This window comes from Eulemur rufifrons, chromosome 29, assembly GCF_041146395.1.
Source record: "Eulemur rufifrons isolate Redbay chromosome 29, OSU_ERuf_1, whole genome shotgun sequence".
NCBI lineage: Eukaryota > Metazoa > Chordata > Mammalia > Primates > Lemuridae > Eulemur > Eulemur rufifrons.
In genome coordinates this window covers 10948347-10968897 of record NC_091011.1, presented here as the reverse complement: position 1 = coordinate 10968897, position 20551 = coordinate 10948347, and the positions used below count along the sequence as shown (strand labels likewise).

The following is a 20551-nucleotide window of genomic DNA, read 5'->3' as shown; positions in this document are numbered from 1 at the left end:
TCTTCTCATTGAATCATATCAGAGGACATGAAGTTGATTTTTGTTAATGCTGGTGATGTTAACTGTGATCACTTGGTTAAGGTCGTGTTGCCAAGTTTCTTCATTTTAAAATTCTTATTTATTCCACAGCCAGGCATGGTGGCCCACGCCTGTAATCCCAGCACTTTGGGAGGCCCAGGCAGGAGGATCACTTGAGGCCAGAAGTTCGAGGCCAGCCTGAGCAACATAGTGAGATCCTGTGTCTACAAAAAATAAAAATTAGTTGGGTGTGGAGTTTGAGGTTGCAATGAGCTGTGATGATGCCACTGCACTCTAGCCTGGGCAACAGAGCAAGTGAGACCCTGTCTCAAAAAAAAAAAAAAAAAAAAAAAAAATTCATGTTGTGCATCCAGCATCTTTTCAACAAGTCCCTATCGTCTTTTCAACACATCCTTACACCTGCTAAACCAAGATGTTTCAGGCTAACCTTACCTTTTCCCTGTCCCAGTCCTAGAACCAGACATTTGTCTATGGAGCCCTGGTTGTTTAGTTGAAATGATATTTAGAAACCAAGATGTGGTCAGTAGGTGTGCTCTTTGCTACTAGAGTGGTTTTATTTCTAGATCCTCTTAGGGAATTTTTCACGTACACACACCCCTCTTTTCTGTCTATATTAAAAATTAGAGTTCACACTGATAACCTCTAAATCCAGCCCATTACCACAGAATTTATTCTAGTCTTCCCTTTTCCATATTTATACCTTGCTTCTCCAGCAGTGAGAAACCTGGTTCCTGTTATCTTCAGTGTGTTTGCCTTTTTGCTCAGTCTCCCCTGTAGCTAAATACTCCTAGCTGTGCCATCCAAACTCATTCTGTGTCACCAGCTGTGCCACCATTCCCTCCCTGCAGCCTGCTGCTGGGCATGCCATTCTGAGCTGAACGCAGAAATACTCCCCTCTGCTTCCTGGGTTCACTGGCCAAAATCTTGGGCTTGATGAAGGGGAAGGAGGAAAGAGGGAGGAAAAAGGGGAAAATGCCAGTTACAAAGCTCAGCCCTGGACATGTTGTTCTTAGCCCCTGCCGAATGCACTGGCTCAAGCTGGGCCTTGGCTATCTGTTTCCCCTTTGCCTTATGTGTTGAGCCAAATTTGGGCCGGGACATGCCTGCTGTCCTCCCACCACATATGTGCCAGCCTAGAGTTGGCCCTGGACACACTGGTTCCTTGCCATCACTGGCCAAAGCGTGACCCTGATAAAAGGGAAGTGGGAAGAGGCAGGATCAAGACCAGTTAGAAAGCTCAGCTCTTGGCCAGTTGTGGTGGCTCACGCCTGTAATCCTAGCACTTTGGGAGGCTGAGGTGGGAGGATGCTTGAGCTCAAGAGTTCGACACCAGCCTGAGCAAAGAGTGAGACTCCCCTTTCTATAAAAAAATAGAAAAACTAGCTGGGTGTGATGGTGTGCGCCTGTAGTTCCAGCTGCTCAGGAGGCTGAGGCTGAGGATTGCTTGAGCCCAGGAGTTTGAGGTTGCAGTGAGCTATGATGATACCACTGCACTCCCGCCTGAGTGACAGAGCAAGACTGTCTAAAAAAAAAAAAAAAAAACCAAAACAAAACAAACAGCAAACAAACAAAAAAAGCAAAAACAAAGAAAGCTCAGCTTGTACATGTTTCTTGCCGTTGACATGCATGCTGACCCAAAGCTGGGCCCTGGGCACTCTGCCCTCTCGAGCTCGGCACATTGACCCCCACCACTCCTCACCCCCTCAACCTTTTATCAATGGACAAAAGCAAAGTCACGATTTTACTCTTTTAACAACCTAAGAAAGAAAATGAATGTATGATCTCTCTGTTTATCATTTACAACACTTTTATTTCCTCTAGGTTAAATTTCCCTCTGGAATCATTTACCTTTGGCCTGAAGACCTTCCTTAGAATTTTTCATGGTGTGGTGAAGGCCTGGCACATTCTTTCATCTTTTGTTACCTAAAAATATCTTTATTTCGTCTTCATTTTTGAAGGGTGTTTTTACTGGGTATATAATTTAGGTTGACTGTTTTCTTTTTGTTTCAGCATTTTAAAGGTGTAGGTCCATTATTTTCTTGCTTCCATTGTTTCTCTTGAGAAGTTTCTGCCATTTTTGTTGTATTGGATGTCTTTTTTTTTCTTTGACAGTATTTAGGATTTTTACCTTTATTCTTGGTTTTCAGCAGTTCATGATGTGTTTAGATGTGGATTTATTTGTATTTATAATGCTTGGGATTCACTGAGTTTTCTTAATCTATAGGTTGTGGTTTTGGGTGAAATTTGGAAAATATTTTGCCAGTATTTCTTCAGATAGTTTCACTTTCCCATATTCTCTCTCTTCTCTTTCTGGGCTTCCCCATGCACATGCATCAAACTGTTTGATACGGTTCCACTTGTCATTGAGGCTCTGCTTATTATTTAAAAGTCTTTCTTGTATTTGTAGTTTAGGTGATGTTTACTGCTCTGTCTTCAAGTTTACTGGTCTTTTCTTATGTCTAATTTACTGTCAATCCCATCTATGAATTAAAAAATTGCAGATATTATATTTATTATCCTAAGATTTCCATTTGATTTTTGTTTTTTTTTTAAGTTTCCAAATGTCTCTTGAAATTTCCCATGTCTGCACCTTATTTTTTTAATTTTTTTTTAATAGACTCTTTAATGTATTTATCAAAGTTATTTTGTAGAGTTCTTGTCTGCTAATTCCAACATCTGGGACAGTTGTGAGTCTCTTTCTATTGACTGTTTTTCTCTTGACTTTGAGCCAGATTTTCATATTTCTTCACATGTGTGGTGATTTTTTATTATGTGTTAGACATTGTGGATGATACATTATAGGGACTCTGACTTCTGAACAATGTTGAGTTTTGTTATAGCAGGCAGTTAAATTGGTGGTGGATTGTTTTGAATTTTAGAGAGTTGGTTTTATCCTTTGTTTGGGTAGGTCAGTTTTGATCTTTGTCTTTATTCCTAGGGTAAATCTTAGTCCTGGGATGTACTTTTAAATCTTAAGACATGGCCCTTGTGGGGTTTCAAATGGACAGCCTAAGGTGTTTATCGAGCCCCTTTAACTTAGCAGGACTTGGACTCCAAACTCTATCTATCCTAAAGTTGGAGAGAGCTGAAAGCTCAGCCCTTTCAACATCCACGCTCTGTTGTGTCCCTTCTGTGTACTCTCTGGAGTCCCACCCCGACTTGTGCAGTTCAGGGTTCAGCCAAAGATTTGAGAGCAGCTTACACTCAGACTTTGGGTTCCTCTTTTTGTAGATCTCTCCTTTCCTGCATTTCCCCCTCCATTTCCAGCTTCTCTGGCAGTTTCAAATCTTCTTTAACCTCTCAGGCCAATAAAATTGCAGCTTTTTATTTGCTTCACCGCTTGGACTGGGGAGCACTCTCTGGAGTAAAGCAGTGTAAAGGTGCATTTCATCCAGTGACATCCCCTTCTTTCAAGGGTCAAGTAAATCCCCAGTTTCTTTCTTACTTCTGGTTTATCTCCAATGCCTTCAGAAAGTTGCTTTTCATATTTTATCTGAGTTCAAAATTTCACCCTATGAGAGGGTTATTCTGATACAATTTACTCCTCCGCTATGGGAATAGGAACCTTTTTTGGTTTAGTTTTTTCGCAACAGTATTTTTTGGAGATCTTTCTTTACGGATATATAGTTTCTTCTTTTCTCTTTAGGGCATCATGGCATTTTATCTATGGGTCACTATAACTTATTTAAATAACAGCCTGCTTATAGACTTTTATTAGTAGGTTGTTATTTTGCTCTAATAAATATGCAGCACTTGGCCTTCTAACCTTTTATGTGTGTATAATGCATCTGTAGGATTAATTCTTGAAAATGCAATTGCTGGGAAAGCATATGGGCATTTGTAATTTTAGTAGATATTAGCAAATTGTTCTCTATAGTAGGACCAGTTTTTATTCTTAACAGTAATTTTTTTTTCTTTTTCTTTTTTTTTTATTTCAGCATATTATGGGGGTACAAAAGTTTAGGTTACGTATATTGCCCTCACCCCCTCCCCCGAATCAGAGTGTCAAGCGTGTCCATCCCTTAGACGGTGCGCATCTCACTCATTATGTATGTATAAACCCAGCCCCCGCACATCTGCCCAACACCCGATTAATGTTATTCCTAAATGTGCTCTCAGGTGATGATCAGTGAAACCAATTTGCTGGTGAGTACATGTGGTGCTTATTTTTCCATTCTTCGGATACTTCACTTAGTAGAATGGGTTTCAGCTCTATCCAGGAAAATAGAAGAGGTGCTATATCACCATTGTTTCTTATAGCTGAGTAGTACTCCATGGTATACATATACCACATTTTATTAATCCACTCATGCATTGATGGGCAAAGATCCACATCTTTGCAATTGTGAATTGTGCTGCTGTAAACATTTGAGTGCAGATGTCTTTTTTATAGAATGTCTTTTGCTCTTTTGGGTAGATGCCCAATAATGGGATCGCTGGATCGAATGGTAGGTCTACTTGTATCTGTTTAAGGTATCTCCATATTGCTTTCCACAGTGGTTGCACTAGTTTGCAGTCCCACCAGCAGTGTATGAGTGTTGCTATCTCTCCTCATCCATGCCAACATTTATTGTTTTGGGACTTTTTGATAAAGACCATTCTCACTGGAGTTAAGTGATATATCATTGTGGTTTTGATTTGCATTTCCCTGATGATTAGAGATGCTTAGCAGCAAATTTGATGAGTGCACTCGTTTTCACATATCCCTGTCCATCTAACATGTTTGCCAAACTGGTGAATATTTCCTAATATGATAGATGAAATTGGTATTTGCTAAAAATTCTGGATGTTTTCCAAAGTGAACTTAAAAATTTTTTTTCTTACTAAAAAATACATTTACATCTCAGAAAAAAATAGCAAAATATGTTCAATGAAAAAAATCCTACCCACTTGAAACAACTATTATTGGAGTCACATTGCTTTCTTCTTTGTGTATGCTTTTTTGTGTTTGCATACACAGTCTTATTACCTTGGTATCATTTTTTTCAAACACTTGCTCAGTGCCCAGTGGGTAAAGAACTTTCTGGGGAGCTGTCACTACCTGTCTGAATCTCCCTCACTGACTGGTGAGGGGGTCTTAGTGCCCATGAGGCAGAGAGCATCAAGCACTGTGGCAGAGGGCAGTGGGACAGGCGGGTTTAAAGCTGTGCATCAGGCACCTTTTCCCTGTCCCCTGGGCCTGGCAGTAGAAGCCTGGTTTGCAGAGTGGGTGAGGTGAGGGAAGGGGCTGGGGAGAGGAGGAGAAGTAGGGGAAATGGGCAGGGGAGGAGAGGGGTGGTTCTTCTTGCCCTCCCCTTGCAGGGCTGGTGCACTGAAGAGCAGCTGACGTCATGGGGCAGAGTTTTGTTGAGTTTTGCAAACTGTGGGTCATGACTCATTAGTGGCTCATGAAATCAGACTGGTAAGTAGCAACCACTTTTTATGTTAGATAAAAAGATACAAGTATAATGTTAAAGAACTTAAGGAAAGCCGGGTGTGGTGGCTCACGCCTGTAATCCTAGCACTCTGGGAGGCCGAGGCGGGAGGATCGCTTGAGGTCAGGAGTTTTAGACCAGCCTGAGCAAGAGTGAGACCCCATCTCTACTAAAAATAGAAAGAAATTATATAGACAACTAAAAATAGAGATAGAAAAAATTAGCCGGGCACGGTGGCACATGCCTGTAGTCCCAGCTACTCGGGAGGCTGAGGCAGGAGGATCGCTTGAACCCAGGAGTTTGAGGTTGCTGTGAGGTAGGCTGACGCCACGGCACTCTAGCCCAGGCAACAGAGTGAGACTCTGTCTCAAAAAAAAAAAAAAAAAAAAAGAGAGAGAGAGACATAATGTTTCTGCTGCTGTGTGGAAACAAAAAGTAACAAAAAAAGACATGTTTTTATCAAGAACTTGTAGGCTTTCAGTCATGTGGTTTATGCAATGGAATCTTGTTTAAGATATTCTTTTGTTTGCTTGCTGTACAACTGTCATTGTCACCCTGGGATTTCTTTTCTCTGCCTCCTTGGTTGGTAACTCTGTTTCTTAGAGTCCACCTTTTTTTCTCTCTTGGATCCTTTTTCTTTTGCAAGGAGTATATCTTCTAGTATGTTTTTCCAAAAGGGTTTTTAGAGTATAAAGATCCCAAGGCACTGCAGATGTGAAAATAACTATTTTGCCTTCAACTTGGCTTTAAATTAACTTCTAGATTTAAAATAATTTCCCCTCAATTTTAAAGGCATTACCACATTCTCTTCTATCATGACATATCTAATGCTGATCTGATTCTTGTTTTTTTTTTGTTTTTTTTTTTTTACAAGTAATCTTTTTCTTTTTTTCCATTGGAAGCTTTAGAATTCTCTTGAAATTTTGCAGTTTTATAAGGATGAGTCTCAGTGTCTAGGATTTGTCTCTTTTACATTTAGCCTACTTGTTACTGTTTTTTTCCTGTCCATAGAGTTGAGTCTTTTGTTGGTTGCTTCTCATATTTGTGTCCCTCTTTGGGCTTTGTTCTTGTTCTCCTCTTAAGGGACTGCTAGACTTTATGGACCTGGCTTCTGTGGCCTTTACTGTCTCTCATATTTTCTAGCTTTTTATTTTTTTGCTTTATGTTCTAGGACAGGATTGGCAAACTTCATGTAAAGGGCCAGACAGTAAATATTTTAGGCTTTGTGAGCCAAGAGGCAAAATTGAGGCCATTAAGTAAGGGCTTATATAATAAGAGAGAAAGCAAATGTCCACAAAATTTTTATTGATGAAATTCAGAGTGTAATAATTGAGTACAATTTTTTTTTTTTTTTTTTTTGAGACAGAGTCTTGCTCTATTATCTGGGCTAGAGTGCAGTGGCATCATCATAGTTCACTGCAACCTCAAAGTCCTGGGCTTAAACGATTCTGTCACCTCGGCCTCCTGAGTAGCTGATACTACAGGTGAGTGCCACCATGCCCGCCTAATTTTTGTATTTTTTGTAGAGATGGAGTTTCACTATATTGTTAGGCTGGTCTCAAACTCCTGGGCTCAAGCTATCCTCCTGCCTTGGCCTCATAAAGTGCTGGGATTGTAGGTGTGAGCCGCTATGCCCTGCCTATAATTTTTTATAATACAGTTCTGCTACTGAGAATGGAATTCTTTTGGGGGGCTAACAGTTTCCCTTGTCAGGGTTCATAGTTGATGCTCCCCCTCATCAGATTGATGGCGAATGTTCATTTGTAAAACATTCACAGCTGGGGGCTGTCGGCAGCAGTCAGGTGTTGGCCAGCCCCATGACTCTGTCCTCCACACCACTCATTGGGTTCTCAGCTACATCCATTTTATTATTCTGGTGAACTTTTTATTTTGGTGATCATATTTGTAATTTCTAAGATACCTTTATTGTTCTCTGTTCTCTCTTTTTCATAGCTGCCTGTTCTTGTTTCTTGGATGCAATTCTTCTAAGTGTCTCTACACCAGCTACATTTAGGTTCCTGCATCTGTCTCTCCCCAGTTGCTCTTTGTCGGAATGGTTGTGTTTGTGAAGGAAGGATGGTGTGGACCAGTGGTCAGAGCATGTGGGTTTCCTTTTTAGTCACGTCTGTTTTCCCTGAAGGCTGCCAGAATCCAAAATAGGGGTGAGGCTGCTCAGCGGGGTAGCAGTAGCATCTCTTTCTGCGTCTCACTCCTGGTTTGCTTTTTGCCCTTCGAACCTGTCGTGGAGGTCAGGGTCTCCTGGTTCTGCCCTGTAGAGGCAGCTTTTAGAAAGGAGTAATCTGAGGTTGTGACTCTGCTCTGGGTTTTAAAGAGAGAAGGTGATAGTCCAGTTAATACCAGATATGGATTCAAACAAATCGAGTTTTATTACTGCTTTTCCTACTTTACTATAGTCTCTATATCTGTGGCATATGGAATAATAATTGAAGCACAAAATTATTCTGAAGTAATCAGTCTTTTCAGAATCAAGAAATATTAAACTTTATTTATTACGGGTTAATGAACTTGATCCATATGAAATTGCCACTTTTATAGGCAAAACAGTGTTGAAAATCAGCACTTGACTTGGATCAACCTAATATTAGTAAAATTGTAATTGTTATGTTCATTTATTAATCTGTGGGTATGTATGGTCACTCTGATTAACGAGAACATTGAATTAAGTAGCCCTGTCTATCTGCAAACCATTCTGGAATCTTCAGAGTCCTAAGAGCCTTCACCATCAACAAATCCAACTTCTCCTTTTCTAGATTATAAAATTTACCCTGTAGAAGTTAAATTGAGCTTGCTCAGGGGCACACACTGTTTAGTTTCAAAGTGTTGACTCAAACTCATCAGTCCTGGAGGCTGAGGACCTTAGAGCCAGGTGTGCCCTGCACCTGGAAATGCAGTTGTCCCTGTAGAGGTCTTGCTGCCTTGGCACAGTGTGGCTGGAATGGCCTTGTCTGGTTTCCACCCTGCTATGAGCTGAGTGCCGCGGGTCTTCACCAACAGCATGGCCTGTTGTCACCAGGAGAAGGTGGCCCCTAACAGTGTTCTCTATCTGCATTTTTTTTTTTTTTTTTTTTTTTTGAGACAGAGTCTCTCTCTGTTGCCTGAGCTAGAGTGCGGTAGTGTCAGCCTAGCTCACAGCAACCTCAAACTCTTGGGCTCAAGTGATCTTCCTGCCTTAGCCTCCTGGGTAGCTGGGACTGCAGGCGCAGACTACCATGCGCAGCTAATTTTTCTATTTTTAGTAGAGACGGGGTCTCACTCTTGCTCTGGCTGGTGTCAAACTCTTGAGTTCAAGCAATCCTCCCGCCTCAGCCTCCCAGAGTACTAGGATTACAAGTGTGAGCTGCTGCACCCGGCCTCTATCTGCATGTTTAGCTTTAGCATTTGAATGTGCAGAATGGTCAGACCTCCAAAATAATGTCCTTCCATTGACTGCCCAGTTTCGGCTGGAAATGCAGAGAGGCTGCCTGTGAGGTTCACGTGCTGTGTGTAGTAAGGAAAACAAGCTGGTTTACTTTGTGTCTTTTTGTGTATGCAGCCTGTTTGGATTTTGCCAACAGTGTCTGGGTGCTGCCTGTTTTTTAAACGTTGAAAAACTGTAAACAGCTTCAGTGGGCTTTGCATAAGGAAGCTGTGGTTTCTGATCTTCCGGTTCACTCATGTTTTTTCGGAGGGAGGGCTAACATCTGACCATATTATTTGACAAGTTCGGAAGCGAATAGAGAATGCACAGTAACTACGGGCAGAGGGGAAGGAACCAGAATCCATGCAAAGAAATTCCTCCTCAAACAGAATTTCAAACAGGGTATTCCATGGAGAATGAGGTAGGTTCAAATCCTGTGTGGAAACCGCTGTCTAGAATGATCATGTGGGTCCCTTGTGGGTAGCTTTTGTGGCTGCTTCTCAGGGCTTGCTCACTGTGAGCTAGGGTGGCCCAGTTCCTGTGACCCTGCTTTGGGAGGCTGGGGTGGAGGGGTCATGCACCAGCCTCCTGGTCCCAGACCCTGCGGTGTCTGCTGGAGGCAAGTCACGAGCGTGTGGTGGTGAGGCGCCATCCCGTCCAGGCGGGGTGTCCCGGCTCTTGCCTTCAGCCATCTTGACCCAAAGAATAAGAGGCCACAGGTTTTACATCTTCCAGGGAAAAATGATTTTCTTGTGGATTTGTGGCCAGTGGGGACCGAGTTGAAAAATGACGTGGGGAAAAGGTAAAGCAATAGAGAGCACCCACAGCTGGAGGGGTCGCGCCTGGAGCTTCATCCTCAAGCCCCGTAAGCGGAGCGGGGGGGGGGGGGGGGGGGCTGTGTGCAAGACTCCACCAGCGCGGCCGGGCCCACCCCTGCTGTGGCTTCCGACAGGCCTTAAGTTGCCTGTGCGTTTGTCACCAGAGCAAACCAGCAGCAGGGAGCAGAGATCCGGTTCCCCTTGAAACTCGCCAAGCCCTGAGATGGGGGCTGGCGTAGGGTGTGTCGCACTCATTTAGACCTCTGTAGCTCCGAGGAAAGGTCCTTTTTCCGTTGGTAGGCCCTGAGGTACTTAATTTTTTTTTAAAGATAGATAGCTAATCTGTCAACTGGCACTGCAGGGAGTGCTGGACGATTGTTGGAATTGGGATAGGCAGTGCTGCAGCACAGCTGTCGCCAGAGGGAGCTCTGTCACGGAGCTTGTGAAAGGGAATTCGTTGCAGTCCTCTGATGCACACCCGGGGCCCTGTGATTTAGAGGTGGCAGGGGTCGCTCTGTGCGGGAGTAGCCTCTTACTCTCCAGCTGGACAGAAGTGTAGCTCCAGGTTTCTGCCAAAGCAGGGCCACTCTGAGCAGTGTTTGCAGACCCACGCACTGAGTTTGGTGCCTCTTCCAGCCATTCTGCATCCCTGCTGGGCCCTGGTCATCGCTGTGTGGTTGCTATTTGTCTCATTCCCTCTTCACCCTTCATTAGGGTCTTGGTTGGTCACCCATGCTGAAGTGTAGCCGCGTGGTCATAGCTCACTGTGGCCTCAAACTCCTGGGTTCATGATCCTCCTGCTTCAACCTTCTGAGTGGCTATGACTGCAGGCGCACGCCACCACGCTTGGCTAATTTTATATTTTTTGTAGAGATGGGATCTTGCTGTGTTGCTCAGGCTGATCTTGAACTTCTGGCTTCAAGCAATCCTCCCACCTTGGCCTCCCAAAGTACTGGGATTATAGGTAGGAGCCACTGTGCCTGGACTCTCTCCCTCTTTAGACTGGGGTACCCTGTGGGCAGGGACAGTGGCTCCCACAGCCCCAGTGTCTGGCACAGAGTAATTACTCAGGAGACATTTGCTGAATGTTGAACTTGAGGACACCCAGAGCCTTTAACATTAAACATCTTTGTTCAGAAGCAATCTTGCTTTATTAATTAGCTAGAACCCCACCCCCCCCCCAACTCTTGTAGTTTATTGTGCGGATTAAGATGCACATGTGGAAATGCCTTAACACCATGCTAGAGACGTGCTCGGTACTGCTCAGTACATCTAAGTTTTCTTCTTCCTTCTTAGACTCCTCAGCGCTTTCTCCAGAATGATGCTGAGCTTAGCGTTTTGCATGGAGAACCCAGCTGGTGGGTGTAGCTACTTTATTTACTCTGGTCCCCAAGTAGAGGCCACTCTCTCATGACTCTGCTTTTGCTGGTTCTTTTAGCAGATGGATTTCTCCTTGTAAATTAATGAACAGATGCTTTGACTCTGTTACTCTAGAGCTTGTTCACCCAAGTGAGCTGACGAGGTTGAGCTTCCCATCTAACAAAACTCAGGACCCGACATTGGCACCTGAGGGCTAGCCTGGCCCAGACCCCGAGCCTTGGCTGCGCGTGAGGAGGGCGCTCTCATTGCGTAAGCTCTCAATAGGCCAGGTTTAGTTTTAGTTTTTTAACTAAGAACCACATTTTAGGTTTCCAACTTAACATGGAAAATATTGCAAGAATATTGTAAGGATCTAGGGATCTTTGCAGAGTGGGTTCAGAAAGTTGTATACAGTTATCTGAGGCAGCGTGCGTTCCACGTGGAGGGACATCTTTGCACAGTGCCGCGCGATGACTTGGCTCTGTGCTCCCAGATCCTAGCTCTGTGCCTTGGACGCTGGCCAGTCCCTTTAACCCTCGCAGCCTTAGTTTCTTCAGGAAAGACTTGGGCTGGGATGGATCCCACACCCCACCTTAGTGCTGGGACTGCACTCATGGGAGAGAAACCACACTTAGCGTGGTGCTCCCTCTGGGGCTGAATTGGTCCTTTAGTATCTCAGGTTCAAAAGTCATAAGATCATTGGGTAGTGATGAACATGCTCGCTCAATAAAATACTGTGGAATGAAGAATGGATGCTTGTGTGCGCTAACACTACCTTTTAAACCCTATCCATCTATAGAACATTCCGGTGAGTTAACTCGTGATGGTTTCCTGGAATCCTGATTCTGTGCATCAAAATATTCTTTATTATTTCTCAGTTTATTTTTTAACTAGAACCTTCCTTTAAATTTTCATGTTCTAAAGCAACTTCAGTTCCAAAAACCTGAGGTGTCCTCTTGTTAAGTTTTGTCTCTGGAGCAGTGGAGAGCCTCCCAACCGTGCCAGCTGTCCCTCCTGTCCATGCCCTGTGGCTGCGAGCTGGGCCGGCATTGCCAGGGGGAAGCACTGATGTCGTCCTCGGTGAGAGCGCGGCCACCCCTCGCTCTGTGCTGTGTGCGTGGAGTCGCAGAAGACAGCTGCTGCAGATGTGCAGGGACGCACTTCTTTACTCGATAGCTTCGGTATTCCGCTTCCTAGGAAAACCTGTCCACCAGTTAAAATTATTTGTGGCTTAAAAGAACAAAAGGCCTGTGGTGCCTGCTGTGTTGAGGGCTAAGGGCGGGGCCGGGGAGGCCAGAGAGACACACCTGGCTCCACGTAGTCTGCAGAAGTCAACTGTCATGATTTGAAGCCCCAGGTCAAAGGTTCCTCCAGAGTACCTCAGTAGCCTTTGGTGTTATGGGGTTGCTCTGTCCTCTGCCAGTCTGTGAGCAGTCAAAGGGCGACATCTATTCGTCACCTCTCCTTGTCCCTTGGTGCTCAGGGTAGCACCTTTAAGAACAGGGTGGTTTAGCACTAATGTGAACCTTTGGGGCATCTGGGCGTCTTCAGCCCTGGCTGGCTGTTTTTACTGTGGATTTAATTCCCTACACTCTGCCCTGGTCTTTTTTCTTCTGCTTGACTCTGACATCCTCCAGGGAGGGACTGTGTCTCCTCCATCCACAGTGCCTCCCCAGAGACCTGGCCCGGTGTAGCACCCAGTCAGTGGGCAGTATCCGAATTTATTGCTCTCCAGCCCTGTGCAGGCTCCGTGCTGGGTGCAAGGGCCACACAGCAAGCCGAGGTCAGGGGAAGACAGAGCTGGGCTCACCCTAGGGAAGAACTGACCCTTGGGCCATAAGAGGCATCTACAGTGGGCTGTCCTGCTTTCCTTGCCCTGCAAAAATTCCTACTGTGTCTCACCGCCTAATTGCAGAGGGTGTGTCGTTAGGGGTGGGATTGCAGGACAGGGGCCCCCAGGGTCCTTCCCAGTGCAGACTGTAATTTTGTGTGCAGACTATAATTTTATGACCTGTACACCAACACTAAAATAGCAGTGTAAGTTGCATGTGGTTTGTGGACCTGTTGATTTGGCTTGGGCTTCTTGGTTAGAGGTGATCTTGGCAAATCTCTTGTCTCAGTTGTCTTCCTTTTGCTTCCATATGTAGATTAGTAACTAGTTTGGCTAACAAGTAACTTCGGGATGATCCACCAGAAGGAGCTGAGCTGCTTGCCTGCACTATTGTTTTCAGAACTCAGGCCCTGCCCGTGCCACAGCAAGTTCCTGTTTAGGAGGAGTGATCTTTGCGGGTAAAAGTAGAAATGGTTCAGGGACAGCTGTTTTCCGCTAGCCAATTTGAGATTATCCATGTCTGTGGAGATGTAGCTTTCTAAGAGCCAGGCTCACAGGCCACATGCCTTTGTATTTCCATAACCTCTAGGGCAGGGCCTTGCATGTCATAGGACCTAGGAGAATAAATGAGTGGTCAAGTGTAACACATTTGAAGAGTAATCTGTGTGCCATCTGGCCACCGAGGGTGGTGCCAGTGGAGAGGAAATCACAAGTCAGCGAAGCCTGGTCTGTTTTTGGTAGAGCTGAGGAAATGTGATTTTTACATGGCTAAAATTAGATCACTAAATTTTCCACTTACAGCTTACCATAAGTGGCTGTCTGACCAATCATAGGCGACTGTTTCTCACCATTCTCCCACATGAACCCTACACTACAGCTGCCTCTTGTCTAAACCTGTCCTAGGGCTCAAAGCTTGTTGGTGGGTAAGGGGAATGAACCTCCTACTTGGGAGTCTGAGGCAGGAGAATCACTTGAGTCTAGGAGTTCGAGGCCCTGCCTCTAAAGAAAAACAAAACAAAACAAAAAACCCAAACCAAAAAAAAAGAGGGACAATTCCAGGTCAAGGTCGGGGGACTACTTGTCAAGGGGAGACTATTCCAGGTCAAGGAGGGACCACATCAGGTCAAGGGCAGACTATTCGAGGTCAAAGGTAGATCATTCCAGATCAAGGGGGGCATACTAGGTCAATGGGGAGGATTATTCCAGGTCAAGGTCAGACTATTTCAGGTTAGGGGAGGACTATTCCAGGTGAAGGAGGCAGATGCAGGAGTGGGTCCAGTTGGCCCACGTGAGAGGAAGCATTTTAGTTGATTGTAGGGTTCTAAGTCTGGGTCACATTCTTGTCACCTGTCCCAGGCATGAATGAAGGCCTAGGCGCTTGAGTGCTAGTCCAACTTTATTATCTAGTCTGTGGTCATGACGTGTAGGAGACAGTCTGATATATTTTATATATGTGTGTGTGTGTCATCTATACAACTGACAACTGACAACAGTTGAAAGAGATGAATTATAATGTATTGTCAAGTTAAAACCAGTCATAAAAATCACTATTGACATATATTTTGCATGCTCACAGCGTATCAGATATGTGCTCAGAGCTTTACCTAGGTCACTTTCTTGACTGTCCGTGGCAACCCTGTAAGGCTCATTGACCTGTTTTGCAGACGGTGAGAGCTCAGCTAACCAGTTTGTTTAGTAAGTGTGCAGCCCAGAGCATGCCAGAGCAGAGGTCAGGCCTTGGACCTCAGGGACGTGTGTATTTACCTCAGGCAGAAGGAGGACAGCTGGCAAAGGGTCCATGAGGTGCAAGAAGCCCAGGGGACAGAGGGACAGAGGCATGGCGGCAATGTCAGCGCACTCCTCTGGAAACTTAGATTTTTTTGTTGTGTTACTTTGTTTTTGTTGAAAGAGCCTCCTGATCCTGTATCTGTTTTAATGGATCAATGGAATAAAACCCAGATGTGAGAGGGCTAAGTGTGTAAAGGTGAGGCATGAAGCTGAGGAGCCTCTGCTGTTGGGAGGCAGCAGGGTCAGGAAAAATGTCAGGGTCTTGCTTTGCCAGGATTTGTTTGATTTGCGGTGGGTTTGTTTGGTTATTTACTTTTCCCTCGAATGCTGGAGGGCTGAATGCTGGAGGGCTGAATGCTGGAGGGCTGAGCGTGTTTGTAGGTGGTGGGGAGGGGCTGTGCAGGGCAGGGACCGACCCCAGCCGGTTACGGGGACAGCTGCAGGGTCTGCTGGGAGCCGCTGGGCGACCAGCTCCTGCCTTCGTCTCAGGAGCCGTCACTGAACGGCTCAGCCCTTGCCATGATCGTCCATCTGTGAGACTGGTGGGTTTGTTGAGGCGTCCTCATGGCACCACAGGTTCTGTGACACCATTTTATGTTGGATTTGGTATATGGCTGGATTTCCCATATGCAGGCAAGAGACAGAAATGAGAGTTTTTAATGTTGATTTATGTGTGTGTGTTTGGTTTGTTTCTGTAAGTGTTTGGTGATGGGGGGTGGTTCTGAGCTTGGCCTACTATGGGGGGGGGGTCTCAGCTGCCATCTGGGTGCTGGGTCACCCGGTCCTGGCGAGTGAGCTGCGGAAGGAGCATCATCATCTCCCTGAGTTACTGTTGAGAGTTACAGAGAAAATAGTGGGGAAATAAATTCTCGCTCTGACTTAGGCCACAACCTGGGCTTCACAGGCCTCCGTGCTGATGCTGCACATCGGTGTCTGGTTCTCTCTGGTTCGTGTTCCTCGGGGTGCCTGGAAACAGGGATTGCAGCGTGGTCTGTCAGCATGGCTTGGGATTGCTTTGTGATAGAGTCATTGTGAAGGGAGGCGAGGCTCTCTCTTATCCTCACTCTCTTGCTCTTTAAATTGGCTTTGCTGGTAGGCTTAGCCTTCAGAATCCTCCTTGATGCCTCATAGGTGTGAGGTTATCAGGGTTAGAGGCTGGCCAGGTGCTAAACGAGGCTTCTCCCTTGTTGATCTTCGGTGGTGCTTGACATTTTAAATGTCAGCACTCGGCCACGGGGGCCTGTTGAGGAGAAGGAATCGCAGAGAAAGCACGTGCGCTGTTGAGAAACGTGCTTCTGCAGAACATGCTTAACCTGTCGATGCCAGCCCTGGCCACACCCCCACCTGCCTTCTCAGAGTTCCCTGAAATGAAGTATCCCAGCAGAGCCAGACAGAGGAGGAGTGATGTTATGTTTTATCTTCTGGAGGGGAATCTCCCCCTTTCTGTTGCCTTCTCGCCATTATCCCCCTCCACGTGTCGTAGGAGTAGGTGAGGAAGAAGGCCCTCCATGCCAGAGACCGCGTGCCCGCCCAGGCCCGCCCTGCCGGCCTGCGTGCTGGCTGTGGACCCCAGGTCCCGCAGGCTGTGTGTCTTTCTCCCAGTCCGGCAGTTGCCCACCGCTGTGTGCATGGGGACGGTGGTAATGGTTTTGGCGGCTTCTGTTTGTTAGCCATAGGGACAACGCAAAGCATTTGTAAATAATGAACTCCAATCATTGCCATTTCTGCCTGCAGCCTGGAATTGTGTCGCCATTTAAACGAGTATTCCTAAAAGGTGAAAAGAGTAGAGATAAGAAAGCCCATGAGAAGGTGACAGAGAGGCGCCCTCTGCACACTGTGGTGTTGTCATTGCCTGAGCGCGTCGAGCCAGACAGACTGCTGAGCGACTATATTGAGAAGGAGGTGAAGGTAAGTCGTCATGGGCCGCAGGGCGCGCCTGCCAACGACAGCAAAGGTCGTGCTCGTGTCCATCCAACACTCTGAGTCTATAAGACACTGCCACATAAACACCTTAGTTGATTATCCCACCAATTGCCTTGCCTATGGTGATATATCTAATCTCTAATAACTGGAAAACCAAAAACCCAGATTCCTGTCTTCTGACCTCAGTTTCTGGTTCCTTCTACAGCAGCATGCCACCTTCTTTCTCTTTAGGGCCCGGCTGTGTGGGCAGCATGTGCTGCTTCACCAGAAGAGGGTCGTAGGGCTGGGAGAAAACGCGCATCTGCTCTAGTTTGCGGATGAAGAGAGTTACTTGGTCAGGGCCATGGCCTGTTGCGAGTGTCACAGTCACAGCCTAGGACCTGGGTCCTGATTCAGACCATGAGTTGTGGTCTGTTGTTGTGTCTCAAAGGCCTGTGCCTAGAATACTATGCATCAGTCATGTGATGTGCATGAGTTGATTTTTAGTGCCTTGCCTAAAACAAAAGTAAATGCATAAGAAGGTATAAACCCACGAGGTCAGAGCGAATGGGAAGGAAGACAGTAGTGGATGAGAGTGATTCGTAAACTTGGAAGAAGGAAACCAGTGAAGGTGAGATAACCAAGAGCCAATGCATCCCGATCTGAGTCCCGTCAGAGGAGTCCAGGAAGCTCAGGAGGGGCATGGGGTTGCTTGAATGTCCTGTGAGGGATTTCTGCTCTCACTTGGCCCAGCCAGATGTTTAGCCCACCCCCACCCCACTGGGAGGTGGGGAGCTTTGGATATGAAGACACCTGGCACAGCGGTGGGTAGGGGAAGACCCAGACTGAAGACAAGGAGGTTAAGTCAAAGCCTGTATGTGGAACGGTGAGAATTCCCAACCCCTTTCTCTGTCAAGCTTCCAGAATGCTTGTAACTGGGCCTTTCCCACAGGGGCTCCTTGGAAGGGTGCTCGGTGGAGAAGTTGGGCAGCCCATTCTAGCCCTGGGGGTTACCATCCAACCAGCCTAAATAAAGCCTGACAGTTGGGATTCCTGCCAGGCACCCAGCTTCTGTCTGCTTTTCAGAGCCTCTTTCAGACATAGGTAGCTGAGGATAAGTACACGTTTGAGGTAAACTTTCAACCCAAGATAGAACCCAAGGTAAACACAAAAAGTAAACACGAATGAAACAGCACCAATGCAGAAAATAGAGGAAAAAATTGTAAAATGTATAATATTTTCAGAAAAATAAGACAAAAGTATTGTTGATGATGACATGATAAGATTCTACTTTTAAATAAAGAAAAGGTGAAGGGAAGAACTTTTGGGATTAAAAGTATATTATGTTAATTATATATCTTAAAAAATTGAATGGAGGATTGAAAGATAAAAATAAAGAAAATCTCCCAGAAAGAATAACAAAAGACTAAGAAAGTTAGTAAACAAAAGGTGAAAAAGAGAAAAACAGGAAATTCGAGGATCGATCCATGAGGTTCAGCATCTGACTCACAAGAAGAAAGAATGGAGGAAAGCGTAAGAGGAAATTATTAAGACAGTGAAGCAAGAACGTTTTTTAGAATTAACTGATGGCCATGACTCTCCTCACTGAAAGGGTCCCATCATGATGATTAGAAAGTCAGGTGTCTAAACCTGGACTTGCAGTTACTGGAGGCTGTTCTACATCAAAACACACGGGCAAACCAAGAAGAAGGAAAACATAGGGTCGGAGCTCAGGGGGACTAGCACAGAAAAGAATAGAGATAAAGCCCAGGATGACTGAAAAGCAAAGTCCCGGGACAAGAATCTAAGAAACAAGCCACAAAAGCTCTGGGAGAGGGAAGTGCAGATGATATGTTTGGGTAGAAGGATATATTGCGAGGCTGCTGAGGAATTAGGATAGTATGTAGGAAACAAAGCAAATGGAGGGGGGTCCATAAGAAACCATGAAAAATTAAAACTTGAAGATTGGGCATTTCCATTTCTGGGAAGATGGAGTAGACATACTTTTCCCTATTTTTCCAGTTAAGCACAAATAAAATGCCTGGACATTAAATAAGCAATAACGTAAGAAGACTGTGAAAGGTAGAGAGAAGGCAGACCAGCCAGGGACCTCAGGACCCAGAGAACAACCCCAGAGGACTAGGAAATGGGCAGCCTAGCAAGACAGAAAATGTTTAGACAATAACTACTCAGCACCAGCCAATCATGGCAGATAAAACTGTGGCTCTACCTCTGCCTCTGCCAGCAAAGGCCAAGTAGGGGCCACTTCCTCCCTCAGAGAAGGCTGAGTAGGGAGCACAGACTTTTATCCCTCCTGGGCAGTAACAAACCCCTGAGGAACCTTGCCTGGTTCTGGGATGTCAGTGGGGATGTCGCAGCGGGGGGCAGTAATTAGGCACTCCCCAACTCTCCCAGCCAGGGAACTGAGTGGAGGCTGCACAGAGAGCCAGAACTCCCACCATGTCCAGCAGTAAAGAGGAGCCCCCCACTCAGGTGTCACTGGAGGCCAAGTGGGGAATCTGATCTTTGATCCTCACCTGGCGGTAAAAAGGTGGTGCTTTTACCCTCTGAGAGATTAGATTAGATTTTCTCACATTTATATCATCAGAGTCCTGGAGGGAGAGCAGAAAGAGGGCAGGGCTGAAAAACTTTTCAAAGATACAAAGGCTGAAATGTCTAAATATCTCTAATTTGGTAAAAGACAAACTTAGAGATTCAAAAAGCTGAGCACACCCCAAACAAAATGAACCCAAAGAAATCCACACTAAGACACATCGTAGTAGAACTTCGGAAAAGTAAAGACAAAGAAAAAAAGTCTTATAAGCAACAAGAAAAATACTTTACCCATAGGGGAAAACAATTAGAACAATAGCAGATTTCTCATCAGAAACAATGAGGACCAGAAGGAACTGGTACAATACTCTGTAAGTGCTGAGAGACTCCGCAATATCAAAAAGATAATGAGAGAATACAAGCAACTCTGCACACACACAATGGACCAACTCCTTGAAAAGCATGGACTCCTACAGGTCTAATATGAAATAGATCATTTGAATATCCTATAACTATTAAAGAAACTCAGTATCTGATTTGAAAACTTCCGTAAGTCTCCAGGCCCAGATGGTTTCGCTGGAGAATTCTAACAAACATTTATTTATTTCAAAGTATTAAGGGGATACAAATGTTTACGGTAAATGGATCGCTTTTGTAATGCTTGAGTCATAGCTGTAAGTGTACCCATCACCCTAATAGTGTTCATTGTGCCTGTTAGGTAGGTTTTTGACCCTCCCCCCACCTCCCTCCCCCCTGCTTGATTTCCACTGAGTTTTACTTCCCTCTTTGCACATCTGTGCTCATCAGTTAGTTATAATTTAATAGCGAGTACATGTGGTTTTTTTTTTTTATTCTTTAGGTACTTCACTTAGGATAATGTTCTCCAGTTCCATCCACATTGTTGCAAAAGACATTAATTCATCTATCAAACATTTAAAGAATTAACACCAATTTTACATTGTCTCTTCCAGAAAAGCAGAAGGGGAGGAAACACTTTCTGACTCATTTTGTAAGGGCAGTATTACCCTTATACCAAAACCAGACCAAAACAAAAAGAAATTACAGGCGTCAACACAGACACAAAACTCCTTAGAAAAACATTAACTAGGCCAGGCATGGTGGCTCATGCCTGTGATACTAGCACTCTGGGAGGCCAAGGTGGGAGGATCACTTGAGGTTAGGAGTTCAAGACCAGCCTGAGTAAGAGCAAAAGCCTGTCTCTACTGAAAATAGAAAAAAAATTAGCCAGGTGTGGTGGTGCACACCTGTAGTCACAGATATTTGGGAGGCTGAGGCAGGAAGATCACGTGAGCCTGGGAGTTTGAGGTGGTAGTGAGCTATGATGATACCAGTGCACTCTAGCTGGAGCAACAGGGAGACTCTGTTTCAAAAAAAAAAAAAATTAGGTAATAGAATTCAGCATTATATA

General features: G+C 45.2%; 1 protein-coding gene across 3 annotated transcripts in view; it reads left to right on the top strand.

Annotated features, from left to right (window-relative positions):
• The window catches only part of CCM2 (CCM2 scaffold protein), a 55464-nt gene that overhangs the window by 7843 nt on the left and 27070 nt on the right, over nucleotides 1–20551 (top strand). The window contains exons 1-2 of one of the 3 annotated variants that reach the window (XM_069461898.1): nucleotides 9194–9292; nucleotides 16402–16575. The exons of 1 other annotated variant lie outside the window; for it this stretch is intronic. In XM_069461898.1, coding sequence (XP_069317999.1) covers nucleotides 9194–9292; nucleotides 16402–16575 — 273 coding nt within the window. Of the gene's footprint in view, nucleotides 1–9193; nucleotides 9293–16401; nucleotides 16576–20551 lie in introns of those variants that run through there. One more of the 3 variants, XM_069461899.1, reaches the window with a different exon arrangement.